General features: G+C 53.9%; 3 protein-coding genes across 3 annotated transcripts; 1 reads left to right on the top strand and 2 right to left on the bottom strand.

Annotated features, from left to right (window-relative positions):
- Window positions 1-1,702: 1,702 nt before the first annotated feature.
- Window positions 1,703-2,530, bottom strand: BESB_067450 (redoxin domain-containing protein; the record flags this gene model as incomplete). Its single annotated transcript, XM_029365138.1, has 1 exon — window positions 1,703-2,530. The coding sequence occupies one exon, from the start codon at window positions 2,528-2,530 to the stop codon at window positions 1,703-1,705; it is 828 nt and encodes a 275-aa protein (XP_029218721.1).
- Window positions 2,531-4,354: 1,824 nt separating this feature from the next.
- BESB_067440 (GTPase) lies at window positions 4,355-9,997 on the top strand (the record flags this gene model as incomplete). Its single annotated transcript, XM_029365137.1, has 14 exons — window positions 4,355-4,786; window positions 5,007-5,107; window positions 5,299-5,383; window positions 5,934-6,024; window positions 6,550-6,622; window positions 7,154-7,215; window positions 7,783-7,850; window positions 8,120-8,234; window positions 8,552-8,724; window positions 8,893-8,945; window positions 9,129-9,252; window positions 9,423-9,466; window positions 9,621-9,723; window positions 9,827-9,997. 14 exons carry the CDS (start codon window positions 4,355-4,357, stop codon window positions 9,995-9,997), a joined length of 1,695 nt encoding a protein of 564 aa, XP_029218720.1.
- A 4,644-nt stretch (window positions 9,998-14,641) lies between these two features.
- Window positions 14,642-17,856, bottom strand: BESB_067430 (putative kinesin; the record flags this gene model as incomplete). The annotated part of the gene is made up of 4 exons (XM_029365136.1): window positions 14,642-14,799; window positions 14,969-16,583; window positions 16,743-16,774; window positions 17,184-17,856. 4 exons carry the CDS (start codon window positions 17,854-17,856, stop codon window positions 14,642-14,644), a joined length of 2,478 nt encoding a protein of 825 aa, XP_029218719.1.
- Window positions 17,857-18,809: the final 953 nt, after the last annotated feature.

The raw sequence follows: 18,809 nt of genomic DNA, 5'->3' as shown, positions 1-18,809 counted from the left end.
TTATTCGCTCGATCAGGTGCTTGCATACGTCGACACTACGACAAACAGCAGACTTGTGCCGAGTGCCCCTGTGCCTATCAGCGAAGCGGCTCCAGATCGTCCCTTGACCTCCACACGAACGTCACAGTCATAGAATTCTGCGGAAGTCTCCCTTGCCGCGTCTGACCGGGATACAGACGTGTGACAGCCGATCGTGAAATTTGAATGAGATTGGGGAAAACCGTGAACTGGGACGATAAGGGTCATACTGTGAGGGTTCTCAGGATCGATTACTTGCCATGTCGCGTTGTACGCCGGAAAGATATTTGTCAGCATGGCTTGCTTCGTCGGCTCTTCACAATCGGAAATGGTGCCTGACCTACAGTAGGCGCCAGGAGTTGACGGGACAATTGCCGATTTGATTGTATAATCTCCTTCTGGGGCGTTCGCCGGGCAAATTAGGGTGATATGGTTGGCCGCCTCTTCCGGTGACAAGGTCAGATCGAGCTGCGCACTGCCACCCGCTGGACACTTCGCCGTCTGCCCTGACACGGTGCCATCGCGCGTCTGCAATAGACTTTTGTTTTGCTGTTTGGAGCCCACACGCATCCCGTTTGCAGTGTGCGCAACCAAGAGGAAGCCTGCGAGCGAAATGAGCACCACAGGTGAGCAGGAGCACCTGCGCGCAGTCGAACGGCTCGAAATGTTCTGCTCCATTGTGGAGCGAGGGCAGTAACTGCTTGTTAAGAAAACCGATGCCGCTTTGGAGCTAGACGCTAGCATTTCAACCTATGCTTGCAAGCTGTTGAACAACTAGCTTCCCTGGTGGACACAACAAGCAGAATCAGGTGGGTGGGGGGGGGGGGTTAATAAGAAGGAAGGGCAAGAAACTGAAGCTGAAATGCAGTGGCAACGTCAGGTGCGAAACACGATCAGCAGGAGGAACTAGCCGGAATCATGAACGTGTTGCACGGCAAGTTGTCATGAACGGCTGACAGACTGGACCTGACCAATAGCGGCGGTCGCAACGACATGATTCGAACTGGACCCAGCCGCTACTAGCTACCTCCCGGCAGTGGGACGCTGATGCGTGTCGCATCGACGGTGACTGCGAATCGGCGTGGGAGTTTACTCACACCGACGGTGGAAGAATCCTGCACCTCTGCTGGCACGTCGAAGGTTGGAAACTCAAGTTTGGTATATGGTCTGCATACTCGTGCTTCTCTGTAGTCTACAAACAGCACAGACGCTGCAGCACTCCAGGCCAACCTCGCTCCGCTCCGTTGTGAACGCGCACCGTCGGCGAAACAGGTAATACGGGAATAGGATTCTGAGTGGCGAGGCGCCGACTGGAGGCAAACAGTACTCTAGTGTTGCTTTGCTTGTGAAAAACCCACAACAGATCCAGCCGTTTCCTTTTCGACCAGAGGTGGTTCAGCTGCTTCGGCGTTCCGCAGGAGGGTCAGCGACAACTGAAGTTTGATCCCTGGACTATAGATGCACACCGCGTGACTATGCGTTTCGTTACTTCTCAGTCATAGTCAATTCTGGTATATGGATCACTGTGCCGAAACAAACACCTTGCGAACGCGGCTGCGGTTGTCCATTGGCATCGGGCTTTGCGCCCTGTCATTAACAGCCTCACGTCCTGCTGACGGAATCGGCAATTAAGTAGGTGGTGTACGTGCAGGGACGGCCACTGATATGGCGTGTGCGAGAGTGCTCACACTCCAGTGCCGCGAGGGGTTTCACGCAAGTAATCTAGCACACTCTGGGCACTAGAGGCAACAAACGGGTCGTCGTCGGCGTTATCAGTCATACTGGGCTCCACCATCAGCTTCTCTATAGTGCCATCCTGCACCACCATTGCATATCTCCAGGACCGTGGCCCGAACCCAAGATTACTTTTATCTACCAGCATGCCCATTTTCGACGTGAAGCATGCATTGCCATCCGGGATCATCTTCACATTTCTAACACTCAGGCTGCTGGCCCAGGCATCCATTACGAAAGCGTCATTGACAGACAAGCAATAAACCTCGTCGATGCCGAGAGCGCGAATGGAGTCGTACAGCCTTTCAAAGTCCGGTAAATGCCTCGACGAGCACGTCGGCGTGAATGCGCCTGGAAGACTGAAGACAACAACTCTTTTGCCCGTGAACGCAGCTTTGGAGTCGAGCTCTCCCCACGTCTTTCCTCCGTCCGCTGCCGCGACGCGGATCCTCCATACGCATGCTGGTGCCGGGTCTCCTTGGCTGAGTGGCCTCGTCTTGGCGAACGCCAGGGATCCAGCTCCAAAGGAAGACGCCGCTCTCAGAGCAGAAGAGAAAACCACTGAAGCAGATGGCGCGGACGACGAACACGTGCTGCTGGCAGACGATGCTGAAGCAAGTGTGACGCCGGATCCCACTGCGTTCGCGCCAGGGGGAAGCGAGAAGGAGTTCATCGGCGAGGCTCCCAGCGCGGCAAGGGCAATTGTGACCAGGGGAGCCACCATTGCTAAACGACTGTGCAGCATCCTCGCCATACTTATTGTCGTCAGCGCTCTCATTTTCAGCACTTGTTCATGGGCCGTGAGACACCAGCAACGATGTACTCGCTTGCTTCCCGGTGGATAGTGAGCGGCGGTGAGACGGCAAGACTGTGTGCAGAGACGAGTGTGGGCGCACACTCCTGAGCTGCGGTGATGAAGTACCAGTTTACGGCTGCCAGCAGAACAGCTGTAAACCCCACTGTTGAGAGCAAAATCGACAACGAATGCTAGCACGCCAGGGCACGAAGAGATTGACGGTGGATTACGAGGTCAGCCCGGGTATGTGTGCACGGCGAAAACACCCGCCTTCCCTTAACCTTCCCGGTTTGCCACAGCGTGAGGCCTGAAACGACGGACAAGAGGGAGCAGAAGATGCTTCACTTTTCGCCTTTGGTAAAAAATACTGGTAATAGTGGGAACGGAAACTTCCGACGGTGCACATTCAGCTGCGCGCGCGATCACAGCGACTTTGCCCGGATTGACGCGTGACGTCGCCGGGGTGATCCACAGTTGCCACGTCCCGCTTGCCGGCAGTTACAGTGATGCCGTGCAGTCACTAGGAAAGCAGACCTGTCGTCGCATTCAACTTAATGTGCTCTGTGCAAACCCAAAGATACCAACTTGCCCCTCTTTACAGACGGCTGCGTCAAACTAAGCTTGTGAAACGTTTGAACCGGCCGTTCTTAACCAGTGAACGGCGGTAACACATCGAGCATCGAGCCTTCCACAGAAACGGCGTTCATCAATCTCTTCTGCCGCTCCGGCATGGCATACAGGCCAAGTCTCAAAGTAGCTACCTTCTCGGGACGACGATTTTCAAAGACTCCCGCTTACGGACCACAGAAGTAGCCACGGGCAGCAGCCACCCGCCTTCCATATATCTCACGAAAAGGCATATCGCCCTACTGGGTCACCATTTGGCGAAGCGCGTTGATACGCGCAAGTAACAGGCAGCGCAAGCGGTCAGCATCCCACACACACATAGACAAGCTTACTCTCAGTTTAGGCCCAGAAAACGCGGCGTGACACTCCAGTTTCGAAGCATCGTCGAAAGCGCAGCGGAATCTCCACTGATGCGGAAGTCTGTCTGCCAGCATGCGAACGCGTGGCACGCATGCGAATGCAGGTTAGTGTTCCAGTTTGCAGCAAGGGGGCTATGGAAGGCGGGATACTCCTTCCTTATTATCTCATACTCACATATACTGCGCTTCTTTTACTCGTTCATCTTGTGTCGTTGATGCTGTACGTCGAATACACAAAGTCGCATTCCCTGCGTGCTGGCAAGTCCGGCGCTCGCAACAAATGGCGGCACCGTTCACGGCGACACCTTTTTTTATCTGAAATTCCTTACCAAATTAATTTCTAGAACTGTACCGCTGCCTTTAACGTGCTCGTTGCTGTGCGCGTGGCCTCCTGGTGACCTCAGCTGTCACCGGCGTCACTCCGTGAGGCGGTAGTTTGGGCGCCTTACAGCAGACATATTGCGCGTCCGCGCCCACCTCCTGCAGGCCATATGACGGGGGAATGAAGATTTGTCTTCACCAGCGGCATGCACACACTCGTTTCGGATTACGCGACGACATCGATACATCGGTGACATCCATGCTCACAGAATTCCACAGGTCTCTACTGATCACGGTGCCGGCATCGGAGCGTGGCCCCAGCCCCCATGCTGCGTCTCACGCGTAGCATGCGGAACGTGATTGCTGTTCTTTCTTCGTTTGCATCTCTCATGGGACAGCCTGACGGCGTACAGCTGTTTCTAAAAACATGTGGCGGTTTTCCCAACCGCACCAGTGGGCGGCGTCCCCGCTCGGAGGTAGTTACCCAGTGCGCACAGAGATGGGCCAACTCTTACATTTATCTTACAGAATTATACAGCATGATGGCAATCTACGCAGACTCGGAGGACACCTTAGTCCCGTGCCTCTGGAGGATGGATCACGCCAAACAAGAGCTTCACTCCACCGCATCTGTCGAGGATGCATGAACGCCCCGGGCGTGCCTTCCGCCAATTCCTTCAGCCGACGTGCTGAGGCTTACGTCTCAAGCCATGGGGCCGTGCATCGCCCTTGCGGAGAAGGGCCCGGACGAGAAGCCGAGCAGACCGTTGGTTTTACTCGTCTTACGCGAGGCGGTGTGCGTGGAGTTTCGAGGGCACTCGCCTCACTGCCGCCCTGCGCACCGCCGCTGCCCTGGAGGGTGGATAATCTACGGACATCCTCGTTCGGGCCACTCCCACGAAAATTTTCAATCATGAGTAGATACAAAAAGGTGAGTGGTCCGAAACGGGTAGAGAAAAGGTTTTCATCTGGTTTCTTCCAGCCGCTTCAGCCGACAAGCTTCATCGTGGCGTGCTCGCAGCGGGGCACGAGGAGGCGCCGGGGGGGGAGGCCACGTGTGGGTGTCCCTGCTGTATGAACAGCGGACCGCTCCCTTCTGTTTATATTTCATGTTTTTTCGTTCGTGTGTCTTGCTTCTGATCTTCCAACAGGTTCGGCCAGTTGCGCCTGCGGGGGATCTTGCGGCTGCTGACAATGAGGCAGCACCAAGTCGGTCCGAGCAATCACCAGAATGCTCCGGTGAGAGCAGTTTGTCAAAGCGAAACACACCGGCTGGGCATGATGTTTTCAAGTCACTACAACAGAGACATTTAGTTGTCAGCCGGGTTTCGGGGGAGTGTCATCTGCGACAGCCGCGCTCCGCTGCAAACAGCCTTTGCGACTGCTGATTCGTATCTCAACCATGTGGTCTCTTTCCTCGACTATTGCCGCAGAGAGCATGAGCGCCCAACGCGCTGACCGCGAACGCCATCGCTTGAATCCCGTCTACGGTCCTGGTAGTATAACCAGGGGAGCAGTGCCGCTTGAGGTGCGTCCACGTGCATCATCTTCCTCGAAAGAGAGTTGCTATTCAGTCGTTGCGCATCTCTTCGACTGGATAAACTGCGCGAGCCGCTCTGTTTTATGGTGGGCACTCTGGAGAGCTGTTGCAATCGGGCGAGAAGAGCTGCCGGTCCCGTAGCAATCGCTTGCTCCAGTGTTGCCCCTTGAGCGAATGGGCTTGCCTCCAGGCGTGTGCATCCATGTGGTCTGTGGTCCGATTGACTATCGCGTGGTGCCGCAGAGGAGCAGACCTGATGACTTGAGGTGCGCGCTGTAAGGTGCCTCGCTATTTGAGCCATGGGCGTGGACAGTCACTGTCTACTCCGCATGCATTCCATTCACTTCTTTAGGAAGTACGCATGGCGACGCCGGAAATGGCTGCTGCCTCTTACCGCTGGCCACGACGCATGTTCGGTTGCTCCCCGTGGCTCGGTGTTACGCCCAGTGGTCACTGCTGTGACCGCCGGGCGCGAATACGCGCTGGGGGACGGCCCAACTGGTCACCTGCGAGTGTGTTTGTTTGCTCTGGAGCTCAGGCGCAGTTCAGCAGCTGGGAGCCTCCCGAGCAGCCCGACGGCGGTCGTGCGAGGTCGCTCCGCGTTGCTCTCATCGGCCCTCCAAACGCAGGTAGGGTCTGAGCCCGAGCTCGTGCGCCCGATGGCCTTTGGCCAGTGAGCGGAATAAGGCCGCCACTCCTTTTCTCATAGAGGGAACGATAGTGTACCTCTGGGCAGCTCTAGCATCGGTGCAGTACACGGGAGCAATGCATGCCAGCCTCGAGCTGTGCAGCATTAGATTATGCGTTAACGATTCCATTATGGGGAGCTTTCCTCGGGGGGTGCGAGCGCACATACCTCACCAAAGGATTCCCACGCGCGTCTGGCCGCGTGTTAGTTGTGCACCAACTCCACATTATGATGCGGACTAGTAAACGCACCTGCGGGCGATGCTGTCGCCGACGGAGTAGGCTACCGCGTAACTGTCAAGCCCGGACGCACTCGTCTAGAGTGACCACCGAGGAAGCACCAACGTATTCAAGCAACCGGTGACTTTGACTGAAGGCTCGTAGCGCATACGGCACGGTGCAAGCCTTCCTGGCAAAAAGGTTAAAGTGTAGCGCCCTCTTTGGCGGATACTGCCTGCTTCGTTCAGGAAAAAGCTCCCTACTGAACGCCATATTAGGCCAGAAGTTGAGCGCGGTATCGCCGAAGGTGAACACCACTAGGTACGTGTGTGGTCTCAGTTTTTTTTCGCGTTAAGCGTTTGCAATTCCGGTGCTCATCGGGAGGTCGGAGCCCGGCTACCCAGGCGTGACAGCGGGAGTCTTCTCAACTGCTGGCCGAATCACTTGCTGCAAATGCCATGAATAAAGTCTGTTCAAGCGTCATTCGGCAAGGAGAACTGGAGGGCACGCTACGCCAGGCTTCCTGTTTTATTCATAATGTAATAAATGGCATGGAATGATATTCATGAACAATTGCTGTCGCGTGCGGTCTTTCACCTCGTATCTCGGATGCGCTCCCGAGGGCCGTGAGGCCGCACGCTGTACTAGTCGTTGCCGGTTTCTATGTCCAGACCTGATACGACATGTTTCATTTTCCACGACGCCTCTCTGCCGCCTGAAGCCGTTCCGAGTGTGACTAATTCTGCACAGCACTAGGGGGAGTCAAACACCAGAGCGGTTTACTCGTCAGGTGAAGAGTGGTACTGACTCCATCATGACGCTTGTTGCGAATAATGCTGTCTCTCTTTGCAGGGGCGAGATCCGAGGTATCGTAACGCGGGGCGATGCGCAGCTGGTCTTCCTCGATGCTCCAGGTACGCGCCCACTGAACAGCCAAACCTGGCTGCAGTTCCCGATACGAACCTAGAACAGAGCGTACTCTGCTCTCCGCAAGACATTGCGCCGCCGCAGTTGAGATCTTCAAACTGCCGGAAGGAACGAGAGACGCGTTGGCACCGGCTGTACAGTTGTGCCATCTTGCAGTGCTGGGTAGGTGCTAATGGCGGCGTAACTCGCATTCACTCAGAGTGCAAAGCTGGTGTCTAACTTCGACGAATTCTTTCATGTCTGCCTGCTGGAAAAGAAAGGGGAGAAAAAAGGAAACGGATGTACCACTCTGGTCTTCAAGAATACTGTTCATTCGTCACTCATTTACGCTTGTCCTTAAGGAAGCTCTGAATCTCAAGGGCGTTTCTTTTTCTCGTTCACTAACCTTCTGCATCTCAGTTGGAGAGAACATGAGCCTTCAGGGTGTAGAGTGCCCTTCAACTTCGTAGCAAGACTCTTGGTGTCTAGAAGTGTGATGCGTTATGGGGATGGAGAGACGTTTAAAAATGCCACTCCAGTAGCCGTCGATTTGCTGTCTTCGATTGGGATTGCAGGCATCGTCGAATCTCACCGCAACAAGATGTTTTGCCGCGAGCTCGTCAGCGCTGCGTGGAGAGGCTACGTGAGTCGGGAGTCCCTCTATCTGAGAAGTATGACATTCGTGAGCGGGGAGTTTTGCTTGTCCATCGCAAGCAGCTGTCGGCAACGTATTATCAGTCACGCGCTTGCTACATATAAGCTAGAGCATTTTTCAGTATTGATACCCTCTCAGGTCTTGCATTCTAAGCAGTCCTTGGGCATGTAGATTGATATTCAGCCGTAAAGGCACACGAACGAGAGGGGCGAGCACGAGTGAGGCTGGCAACGCAGTCCTTGTCTACTGTTTTACAGGAGGATGCAGATATAGCACTGCTGGTCATTGATACGGTTAAAAGGCCTACTCAAGATGTGTTCAATGTCGTCTCAACGATTGCCCCGATACCTTCACTCGTCGAACGGGCGTTTGGTGAGCTTTTCTGTGCACTTCTGAAGTGTGTCAGACCGCCTTCCTTTTCCGTATTCGCCGACAGCGAGGACAACATAAATTGAACACGCACGGTATATTTAGGTCTGCGAGCTAGATAGGCACCGTGATCCCTCGCTGTAGCTGCTGGCCATCTTTTCATATGTTCCACTTGTTCTTTCGTACCTTCACAGCCCTCTACGGAGCTTAGTCCCTTCCACAAGGGGATCCAGGCAGCAGCTGCGATTCCACGGTGTGCTGTCTCCTACTGCCGCTTTCTGCTGATTACGCGGGTGGTCCAGGCAACCTCGAGACGCAAGGAGACTCGTATTCTCACGATCGGGAGGCCAGCGTTGCGACAAGCCCTTCAGCGGGAGGGCGTGCAGAAACGCGGGCTGCAGAAGGCCTTTTGCAGCACCGCACTGAAGGTGAAGGGACAGACAATGCATCCACGGATGCTAAGGGGATACCAGTACTTCTGTGTCTAAACAAGGTACGGCAAGCCTCGTCGGCACGCGGCCTACTCGTCTGTCATATCGGGCCATGCGTTCCCCATCGGGAGCCACTTTTCGTTGCTTTGCGCGTAGAGAAGCCTGCGAGCACTCGGCGACCACATCATTGCTGTCGCATCGGATGCTTCATCTTTTCCGTGATGCTGCAGGTGGATTTAGCGTCTCACCCAAAGTGGGTGTACGCGCGAGCAAAGGAGTTCCAGTGAGTCTCAACATAGTGCTCCCACATGGTGTACCAGGGGTCAGCTTGCTCTTTGCGCCTGTTGATGCGGTGGCAATAAACATAAAATGTGTCGTCTGCGCAGAGTCGGCACGACGGCCTTAGTGATGGCGCCGGGGCACGAGCTGGAGTGAGAGTGTGCCGGTGTCAGTCTTTCTTTTTCAGGTCCCATGGGCGTTTCGACAAGATTTTCCATCTGTCAGCGAAAAACTCCCGCGGCCTTCAGCCGTTATTGGACTACCTGTTTTCCCGAGCCAGGCCAGGCGTATGGGTTTATCCGCCAGAAATGGTACGTGACTCGTTTTATCACTGTAGTGTTGCAAGTTTCTGGCGATCGATCTGTCGTTCGCGGGACATTCAGGGTGCCCGAGCAACCGCTACGGGTGTCAGCATCGTGTTCAGTTTCTTATCAGGGCAGTGCGTTCTTCCTTTGTATGTGTGTGCTGGGTTGCCTATTAGAAAACAACGCTGCCGAGAGTACAACAGGTAGCAGAGCTTATCAAGTGAGTGCAGCAGACACAACTGACACAGGGCATTTTTCATGAGCTGGCGGCGACAGCTTCTGTTTGCGCTAGCAGCAGCTCACAGGTTCCATGGTAGATACACGTAGAGCCGAGCAATGAACCCGCGTAATGCCTGATGTCTCTTTGTGTGAAGGACGTATATCTTCTGCTGGTTCAATAAAGACGTCCCGTACCGAATCCAGCAGCAGACAATTGGGTGGACACATCGTTTGGATGGAACCCTGATTATCGAACAAGTAAGGCGCTGCCGGCTCCGTCAGCCCTTGGTAGAGGCTTTCAGAAGCGTACAGTAAATGAATTCGGAATTTGCGTAATGTGCGCTGAAATACGTGTTCGTAGGAACTTCTTGTCAAGGATGAGAAAGTGGCGAAGATGGTGTGCGGCGTTCGCAACCGATTGTTGTTCCAGCTGCGGCGAAATGTTTCTCACAACCTAGAGCAGAACTGGGGGCACAAGGTACTTCTGTATATCAACGTTAAAGCCTTGAGGCAACGAGCGCCCTCGAATTAGATTGGCACCACGGTGTCACGTGTGCCTTCATGCGTCATGCAACGCACGAAACACCACCGGGAAAGTTCGCTCTGCAGAGAAGTGGAGTTTGGCCCTCCTAATGTTCCGTATGAGCCCGGTGTTCCGGTATGCGCATTGTCCACGGCGAACCCTTCGAGTGCAACACGAAAACAAACACACCGCGTAGCCGCGTGCTGTGAACAAGAGCGGGCATATGCGCACCCCCGAAGCACGTGTGGCAGTACCACATGGGCGGCAGCGGGGGTGAGTAGTGGAAGGGGAGCACGGTAGAGATTCTCTGTGTCGGTCGCCGCCCGCTGTGAGTGTCAGGCGCATGCCGAGCATGCTGCCTGTCAAACAATGATTCCATGAGTTCCATTTCTGCGCACCCGAGACCTGGCGACACTTGTCGGCGAAAAACTGCTCGTACGTATTCAAAAGTAAGACTTGACTGCTCTAAATATCGTGCCGCGAGAGGGCATTTCTGCTAACCCGTATTTCAAGCCTTCCAAGTCGGTTGAGCATTTTTCGTGCGGGGGAAACTACCTGTCGATCGACCATTGCGGACAACTTGTCGACACCAATATCGAATATCGGCAGACAAATGCATCGCTCGCCGTATGATGACGAGGCGTAAAGCAGACTATATATTCTCAGAGTGGAATAAAAAATCGTATGTAGATTATGGTTTGTTGGTGTTTATGTTATCAACATTGCAATACAGTATCATCTATAGTACTATTTTATATTTGTGACGTGAGCAGACGACCACATAAGGATAACCGAGACAAGGCCCGTTCAACAAGGGTAAAAAGAGTCACTGTTCTCGCTTACGATTGAGTGCGGCGTATAACCTGCGGACGCCAAGGCAGAAAAGGCCATTCTGTCCCATGTGACGCGCCATCCTTGGCTCTGCTGAGAGAATCACCCCTTCTATTCTCCGTTCTCTCCGACGTCAGCAAACTCAGCTGTTGCGCTCTGCGTGGCGATTGCGTATGGATGTGTGCACCCTCTCTGGCACATCCTCATTCAGTCGACGTTACTATTTGATGAAATGCATGCCAGCATAATGGGTGTCAGAACGGAGGATGCCGTGTACCACGAGGTAAGTGTTTGTACACTGGAACCAAGCAGGTGAGTCGTCGTGATGCAAAGTGAATGTTGCCCTTTGCATAATTTGGATCCGGACTGCGTAGATATCCTATGCTAGCAAAAATGTGGAAAGTATTCGCGTTCACTATGTACCTCGGGTTAACATTTGACTGTGGTGCCAGGTCTGTGATAACAAGCGGCTTCAAGCAAATGGGAGCGCCATTCCACTTTCAGAAGCCGACAGTTGGTTTCGAGCGCAGGCCAGAGGAGAACGAAGTTGTTTGGTGGCCGGCGAAAGGAAGACCTCCGAAGCTACGGAGGGCCGTTCATCAGTCAGTCAAAACAAATGCCTTCTATAACGGGACCATAAGAATTTTTGTCCTTACTCTAGGTCCAGGGGGCTGCCGGTGGAGGGTTTTGTCCACACTGAAGTGTCATTCCCTAATCCTTTCACAGACCCAGGGAAATGTACTGCGTTCGCGAAGTCAGTCGATGGCATGCAATTCCATCTGTCTTTCGCGTGATCGTAGGAATACAGCGTATCGCACACCTGGCTATGCGACCCCGACAAGTTGCTGACCCCCGAAGAGCAAGCTCAGCTAGAGGCGGAGCTCATGAGACTTCGTGATACTACCGAGAATCCGTGCGGTGGCGAAAAACCTCGTTTCTACCAGGTCAGGAGTGCTAGCCACGACCGCGGTTGCGGCGGTCCGCGTGATCTGCACTGTAGGCAGCAGTCGCGGTGGCCGCGGACATCGTCGTGCCGCAGAATGAAACGCCACAGGAAGCGACGGACCGCTTTGCGCAGACCCTCTTGAGGCACGTGTTCACACAACAAGACTACGAAAGCATGTTGCATGTGTGTAGTTTTCCCAGGAGATGGGGAGTGGGCAACAAGGAATGCCACGACGGAATTCTTCTATTGTATGTGCGGGGCCTTGGCACGGCATCACTAGCCACTCGGGGTACGTCATGCTGATTAGGTCTTACTTGGCGCCAAGCATTACCACTTGTAGAGGATGTGGATAAACACGTCGCTAGCGATGATTTCAAACTTCAGATTCGCCATCAGGTTCAGTCGACGTACCTGGTGACGGGATCAGTGGGCGAAGCCCTCAAATCTGCCATCGGCCTTTTAACCGCTAAGCTGCCCACTCCTAGGCCAGGTAATTTTGGATGCAAATAAATGCAACCAAACAAAGAACATAGTTATGGGGCTTCAGGAATTGGACTGATTGGACGGATCCTGATATTGCTCCTCGTCATATACGGCCTCTCGGTAGTAGCTGTGTACTTCATTCTCACCAATTTGTTGACAAAGCGACTGGCGCAAGATGAATAGTGCTGGCCAACGTGGGTGTTCCCAGTAAAATCAACGGCCCTGTTCCAATGTTTTTTTATCAACGCCTTAGCATAATGAAGATATTAGCGTCCGAGCCAGAAAAAACTAGCGTTACCACCATGTCCGTTTGTCTCGCCACCCGGCGCAGCGGATGTCCTCCGTCAGAACTCTCCACCGCTAAGCGCGCAAAACGAAGGTCTCTGTTCTGCTTGCAGCCACAACAATCGGGTGTGGTCTGCTGCTCGAGGCGGTCGAGGGTAGCCCTTGGCTTACGTAGACTGTGGCCTTCAAATAGAAGCGGCATGCAGCATAGATGAGCAGACGGCGCATGCGCCATCAGCTGCCAGCACCGCGCTTGGCTGTTGGGCAGCAGTTACCGCTTGCAGCATACGGCCATGAAGGCGTTCAAATACAATTTGACCAGGTCTCGTATCTGCGCATGTTAGGGCTCAATAGGCGTTCAAAGTAGACCTTCGGTTTGCGCTTGTCGCCCTCATAGTTGTCGCTGAGTAACGCGGTTGCAGTTCTTCAAGAACTGCCACGCTGTCTCGCTACGTGCTTCTGCGTTCCTTTTCTGTTTTCCAAAGTGCCTGTTGTGCGATTCTACACATCTTTTAGTTTTGAAATGGCGGCCCGTTCAGACAGTTCACTGGCACGATGGCCACCGGCAGTGTCAGTCCCTCGCACGCACCTGTTGGCGAGGTGTGTAAGTCCCGCCGTTCCTACGAACGAGCCGCCCGCCCCGGGAGCAGCTGGTGTGAATATGAACGAAATTTACGCGAAATTCCTCATCACCGGAGGTATCCGAACAGTAGGTGCAATGGTACTGTCGGTTGTACCGGCATTGCTCTTTTTCCGGAGATCGGGCCTGCGAATGTTTTGCGTTGGAGCAACTGGAGGATTAGTTGGCGGATGGCATCTCCACTCAGCAGAAGTTGTCCTGAAAAACCCTGTACAAAACAGGGATCTCATTCCAAAGGCAGCAACGGTTTCTGAGTGTGTAGAAGAACTACAGCGCGAATATTACGAGCTTCTGGGGAGAGGATTCTCCTTTGGCAATTTCTCCAATGGGGCTACGTGGTTGAAAGATCGCCTCCAAGGTGTATGGAAAACTAGCAATTCGCCGTCATCTGCGGCGCCTGAGAGGAAAGAATGATGACAGAGAATTATGAAACTCTACAGGCATCGCATACGATTCTTACGAGAGTACTCTCTGAGGAAATGCGGCACTACGGTATACAGCGGCGCTGTTGTCCTCTTCTGCCACGTGCCGTTTCTGCGTCTAGTTGTTCGGACCCGCTGCCTGGTTGCAGTTGACTCTCTCCTAGTGGGCAGAAACAGTGTACTTGGCGGTTGTTGGGCGGGTGGTGCGTTGATTCGCTAGCGGGTTCATCGTTGTCTGGGTTCCAGCCGCATGCCTGTGTTTACGCAGCCCTTCTGCAGTCCATTGGGACTACCTATTTTTCACGCATTTGGGGCGAAACGCTTGGCTCACGCTTCGTAGGTGATCCGTTTTCACTTTTTCGTGCTGTGGAATGTGCCTAGGATGGCAACCTCTGTGCTGTGAACGCATTATTTCACCATGAGTCGTGTCGGATTGCTTTACAGCAATGTCTGGTCGACATCTACAGCGTAGTGCGGCTGCTGCCACACACACTCCCACGCCCTAGCGTTGCCCTCAAAGTAATTTATATGCGGTTTCCTGATGCATGCCATTTCTTCAACTGCTGCAGGGGAGCGGCCAGAGGAATGGTCATGAATCTTCTGAAATCCAAAGAAGCGTGATGACTACAAACACGTTGTTGCAGTTCTCATTTGGGACGCACCGTGTTATTGAAAGCTGTTCGAGTCTCTCATATGTGGCTAGAACAACAACATTACTTTCCCGTTGGCGGACCCTGGGCTTCGGCACGCACTGGCCATGCTGCGCATCTGACGCTCAAAGCGGCCATCAGACGCTGCCACCACACGCCAGCCGGCGCGTACGGATTACGGCAAGGGGGGTCGCCATGTTTTTGAACTCGAGCACAGTGATTAACACAGATCCATCATTATGGGGCAAGTGGAAGCTCCAGTTTAATCAGAAAGGTTTCGAGCTTATGAGGAACGTTGTGCATCTCTTAGGAGCGCTCAAAGCAAGTAGCCGCTGCAGCACTGGAGCAGGGGAGACACGCAACGTTCGTCGCCGTACAATGCGCTTTTCTGCGACTCTATGCCTGGTTACTCTGCACGTTTCTTCTGTCTTCTTTGGATTTTAACGAACGTCCTTTGGAGAGGGAAAAGAATCGAGAGAGCCGTGAGGGCTGTTTTTCTTGGAGAGGCTTTGCTGATGTAGGACAGCTCTCCTTGTCTTCGTTCCCTGGCTCAACTACAACGCTCACAGGCAGTAAAGAACTGAGAGCGACCAAATAGGGTGGCTATTCGAAGCCTGGCTTCGAATCCTCCTGCACGAAGGTACTCCCACACGGCAGATTACATGCGTGGCTGTGATGTGTGCATCCATGCATGGCGAAGTATTTCCCTAGGTGGCACCTTACCTGGTCGGCACGCCGGTTCTTGCGTTGCTGTTTGCGACTCTAAGTTCGGAACATCCGCAACGGCGCACAGGTCTGCTTGTCTCTGCTGAGGGGGGAACTGCGGTACAGTATCTAAAGATGCATCCTGAGGCAACTCTTCCTCATGCAGCTGTGCCGAGTGCGGAGGCAGCCCCTCAGACACTTTCGGTAGGTGACCGCCGTTCGACGAAGCCAGACTCGGGACTCTCGATACGGGCTGGACAAATGCAGCGGCCGGGGCAGGCGCCGCTGTGGACTGTGGAGTTTGAGGCCCAAAAGCACGTCCTTGTGGTAGTGAATCAATGTAAGCAGAGTACACTTTTGCCTGGGGCCTGTTTTGGCCGGCAAGAGATGATGAGAGGTCTCTAATGGAAGTAACAGGAGGCACACGGGTGGCTGGCGGGAGTTTGCGAGGGTGCAGGGGCGGCGTCATCCGTGTGTACTGCGATGGTGCAACCGTTTTTGTAGGGCACGTCGCAGGTGGCGGGGATTTCAACAGACCATTAACGATACTGCATCCGTCGAGGGCTGTTTGGAGGAGAGCCGTATCATCAGGTGACAGGCGAGTATCCTCCGGTATATGTCTCTGTAGCATCTTTATGGCTTCAAGTTGGCGGGCGTTTTGAGTCACGTAGGCTCGCAGGCGAGCTTGACTGAAGCGTAATTCGGTTTGTGACTCCACTAGGCGCCTCTGGAGTAACCCAGGGCTCAACGCCTCCATCGACTGCGGTTTGTTCTGGACATGAGCTGCCCGAGAGCCGAACCGAAGCGTGCTCAGGGTCTCTCGGATGTTAAACGAGTGCGGAGAGCAGCACAGGAGGATGACAGTAAAGGAATTGCCTCCAAGGGATTGTTGTAGCAAGCGAGTCAGCTTCGACTCTCTGTACGGCACATGTTTCGGTGACCCCGCTGTAGGGGGTAAGGCATTTATCACATTTCCTAGGGCCAGCAACGAGCGATTGATATTTTGGGCTTCTCGCAACCGCTCCCCAGTCGTATTTGCTTTAGAGACTCTTTCACTACCGGCGAGATCGACGAGCAGCAGTTGAGAAGACTTCGTAGTGCATTCCGCGATACTGTCTTGCCGTAGGGTAATCTGAAAGATTGCATGGCTTCGTGAGCTTTTCTCATTGGACAGTGTTGTACCAAGCGCTCGGTTCGCGAAGCCGGTCTGGATTACATCTAACACATCTGCAACGCTTGAGAGCGGCACTTCTACTGCGTCAGTTATCACTGTGCCTGGGTGACTTGATTCTCGGATTTGAAGGCTATTCCTTCCAGGCGTAAGAAGATCCCGGACAGACTCATTGTAAATTTCAATCAGCGATCCTCGGATGGAGAACACGGTTCCACTGTTCTGTCGCGATAGGGTCTCCGTTCGCCTCAGCAGGGACTCAATGATACGGGGAATCATGCCGCGAGTTGCTGCGTCTTTCAGTCCTCTATGAAAGTCTTCCATGCAGCGGTCACCAACCATGGTGTAGCTTTTCCCCGCCCCGGTTTGTCCGTAAGCAATGACTGACGCAGAATACCCAGCCAGCAGCTTGTCCACGAGAGGCAAACATGAAGAGCAAAAGACGCTCTCCTGAGTTGCATCCTGCCCAAACACCATATCGTATTGAAAACTGTACTGTTTATCCCTGATCCCAGTCACGATTACCGTCCCATTTTCGTTGCTATGGTGTTGCGCAGAAACACAAATGCTTCCGCCGCTGCTGATCTCCTGTAGTGATTCTGGACGCACTCGTACGCATACTGTGCACCCCTTGGTCAAGGGGGCGTCCTTTCCTGAGAATACCAAAGATGGACAGAGGAGAAAGACGTGCTATCACTCTCAACCCCCGTTCGTATGCTCGGCCTTCATCGCCGCGACCGTGATTGGAGATGAGTTCCCCGCATGAGAATAATACGTGACGTAACTCTCTACGAAGCGTACAATACATAGAGTTCCCCAGACAGTCGTTCGGAACTCTTGGGTGCTTAGACGGCCATACACGCCGAGGGGTGCGGTGTGCGAGCGAGAGAGTCCGAAATACATTCTAGAAATCTACAGCGGCAGAGCTATGGCGTAATAGGCTGGCAGAGGAAACTGGCACAGACAGTGTTGGCAGCCGCGGCTGGGTGACATGTAACCAAGCATACTGCCCACGACTAAACCAATAGTGCGGCGCTGCCCGCAGCCGCCACGGGAACGCACCGTTTTCTGGGCTTTCAGGAGGGCTGACCAGATCCATGTCACCCGCCTTTGCTTGGAAACCCTGTAGTGTGCATCCAGTGAAGACTTCTTCATTTGTGGAGCCACACACAGGCGAATCACTATATCCCAATACCGCAGCATCTTGAGTAGCCCCTCCATGTGACCTCGTGGCTGGCTTTCCTCGGCTGCCGATTCGGTCGAGAAAATTCTGTGAGTCCTCGGGCCCTTGTGTGTGACAGTATCCCACTTGAACGTGGGACGTGTATTCTTTTTCAGCACCTCCCTTTTCTGAGTTCACTGCCACTGCACGCCGAGTCCCTTGTGCAGTCGCAGGGATACGCCATGACTGCTTGGGGCTCGAACCCGCCCCAGGTGTCTTCTCGCGTTGCTCCGGTTGCGCTCGTCGGCCCTGGCTTTTCTTCCACAGTGGTGCGACTTGCCCATGAGCCTCGCTCTCTTGATCGTGCGGTCCAAGGTGCTGTGGCAGGCGAGTGCTCTCAACATTTTGTTTCCGCTCAAGCCTTTCATCTCGCGCGGCTTTATCTGTACCCTCTTTATGTATCGCCGAATCCACCGGAAGAGTATTCGCGATGGCCGATTGAGAAGAAGTGTCAGTCCAAGCTGCTTTATTGGCGGGCGATTTCCTTGAATGCAGTGCATCCGCCCTTCCCATCGCAGGCAACTTCGCCGTAGCTTAACGGAACACCCAAGAGAGGAGTACGAACATCTGTTGCCACCTTCCGTGAGCCTCGATGGGCACCTGGGCCTTGCGCAGCTGCGAGGCAACCACACTGACACGAGAGACATAACGCTACCATCTCGAAGTATCGGATACCCGTCATTCGGGAAGCCGCAGAAGAGAAAGGAATGGCGTGACTTGTCACAGCAGCCACAGCCCTGCGAAAGCAGGGCTGTACGAGAGGCAGCCCCGTAGATGCGTCGTCGCTAGTCCGGCTTCTGCAACGACGCGTAACCCAGACGCAGAAGCAACTTTCTCGTTCGTGAGTGGGAGACTCCCTATAACTTTCAGGAAATGCTTAAAAATCTCTGAAATGCACGTTCGCTCTTGAAGTATCTCACAGCCTATCTTTTTAACCGCGGCACAGCAGGAGGTCGTGGGCAGTGCCGGTTTGTTGACAATGATTATATGCGGGGAAAAATTTTTCCGGGAGGCAACTCCAACGCAAAGCTCGTTGCACAAGGGCGAAGGGGCACCGTCGCCAAGATCACTGTGGCAGCGTGGCTCTTCGTTTTGAGTGACACAAACCGAAATATACGCCGGCCACACCTGCTCCATCACATGCTTACAGTTGCAGCCCGCCTTAACTGACCACCCGCGCTAGAGGTTGTCAACATTTGTGGCCACAGATACAGTTTTGTTTATGCTCCTGTTGGTAGGCTACTACCGTTTGTTCTTCAGGCTAAAAGTTTAACGCTGCCTGCGTACGACCGTTGAGCTTTACGACGAGGCTTAGGTTGACCACGCGACTGTTCTTGTGATGCGCCTCACCCCGCGCGGAAAGACAGTAGCGCCTGCTGCTGTCGCAGTTTCGACTTCCCCATTTACTTGTGTAGTTCCACAGTTCTCCCACGATAACGGAGGGGGAGAAATATCATAAGCTTTTC

Source organism: Besnoitia besnoiti, chromosome VI (genome assembly GCF_002563875.1).
Source record: "Besnoitia besnoiti strain Bb-Ger1 chromosome VI, whole genome shotgun sequence".
NCBI lineage: Eukaryota > Apicomplexa > Conoidasida > Eucoccidiorida > Sarcocystidae > Besnoitia > Besnoitia besnoiti.
The sequence above is the reverse complement of the archived record's forward strand: the minus strand, read 5'-3'. Positions and strand labels throughout refer to the sequence as shown.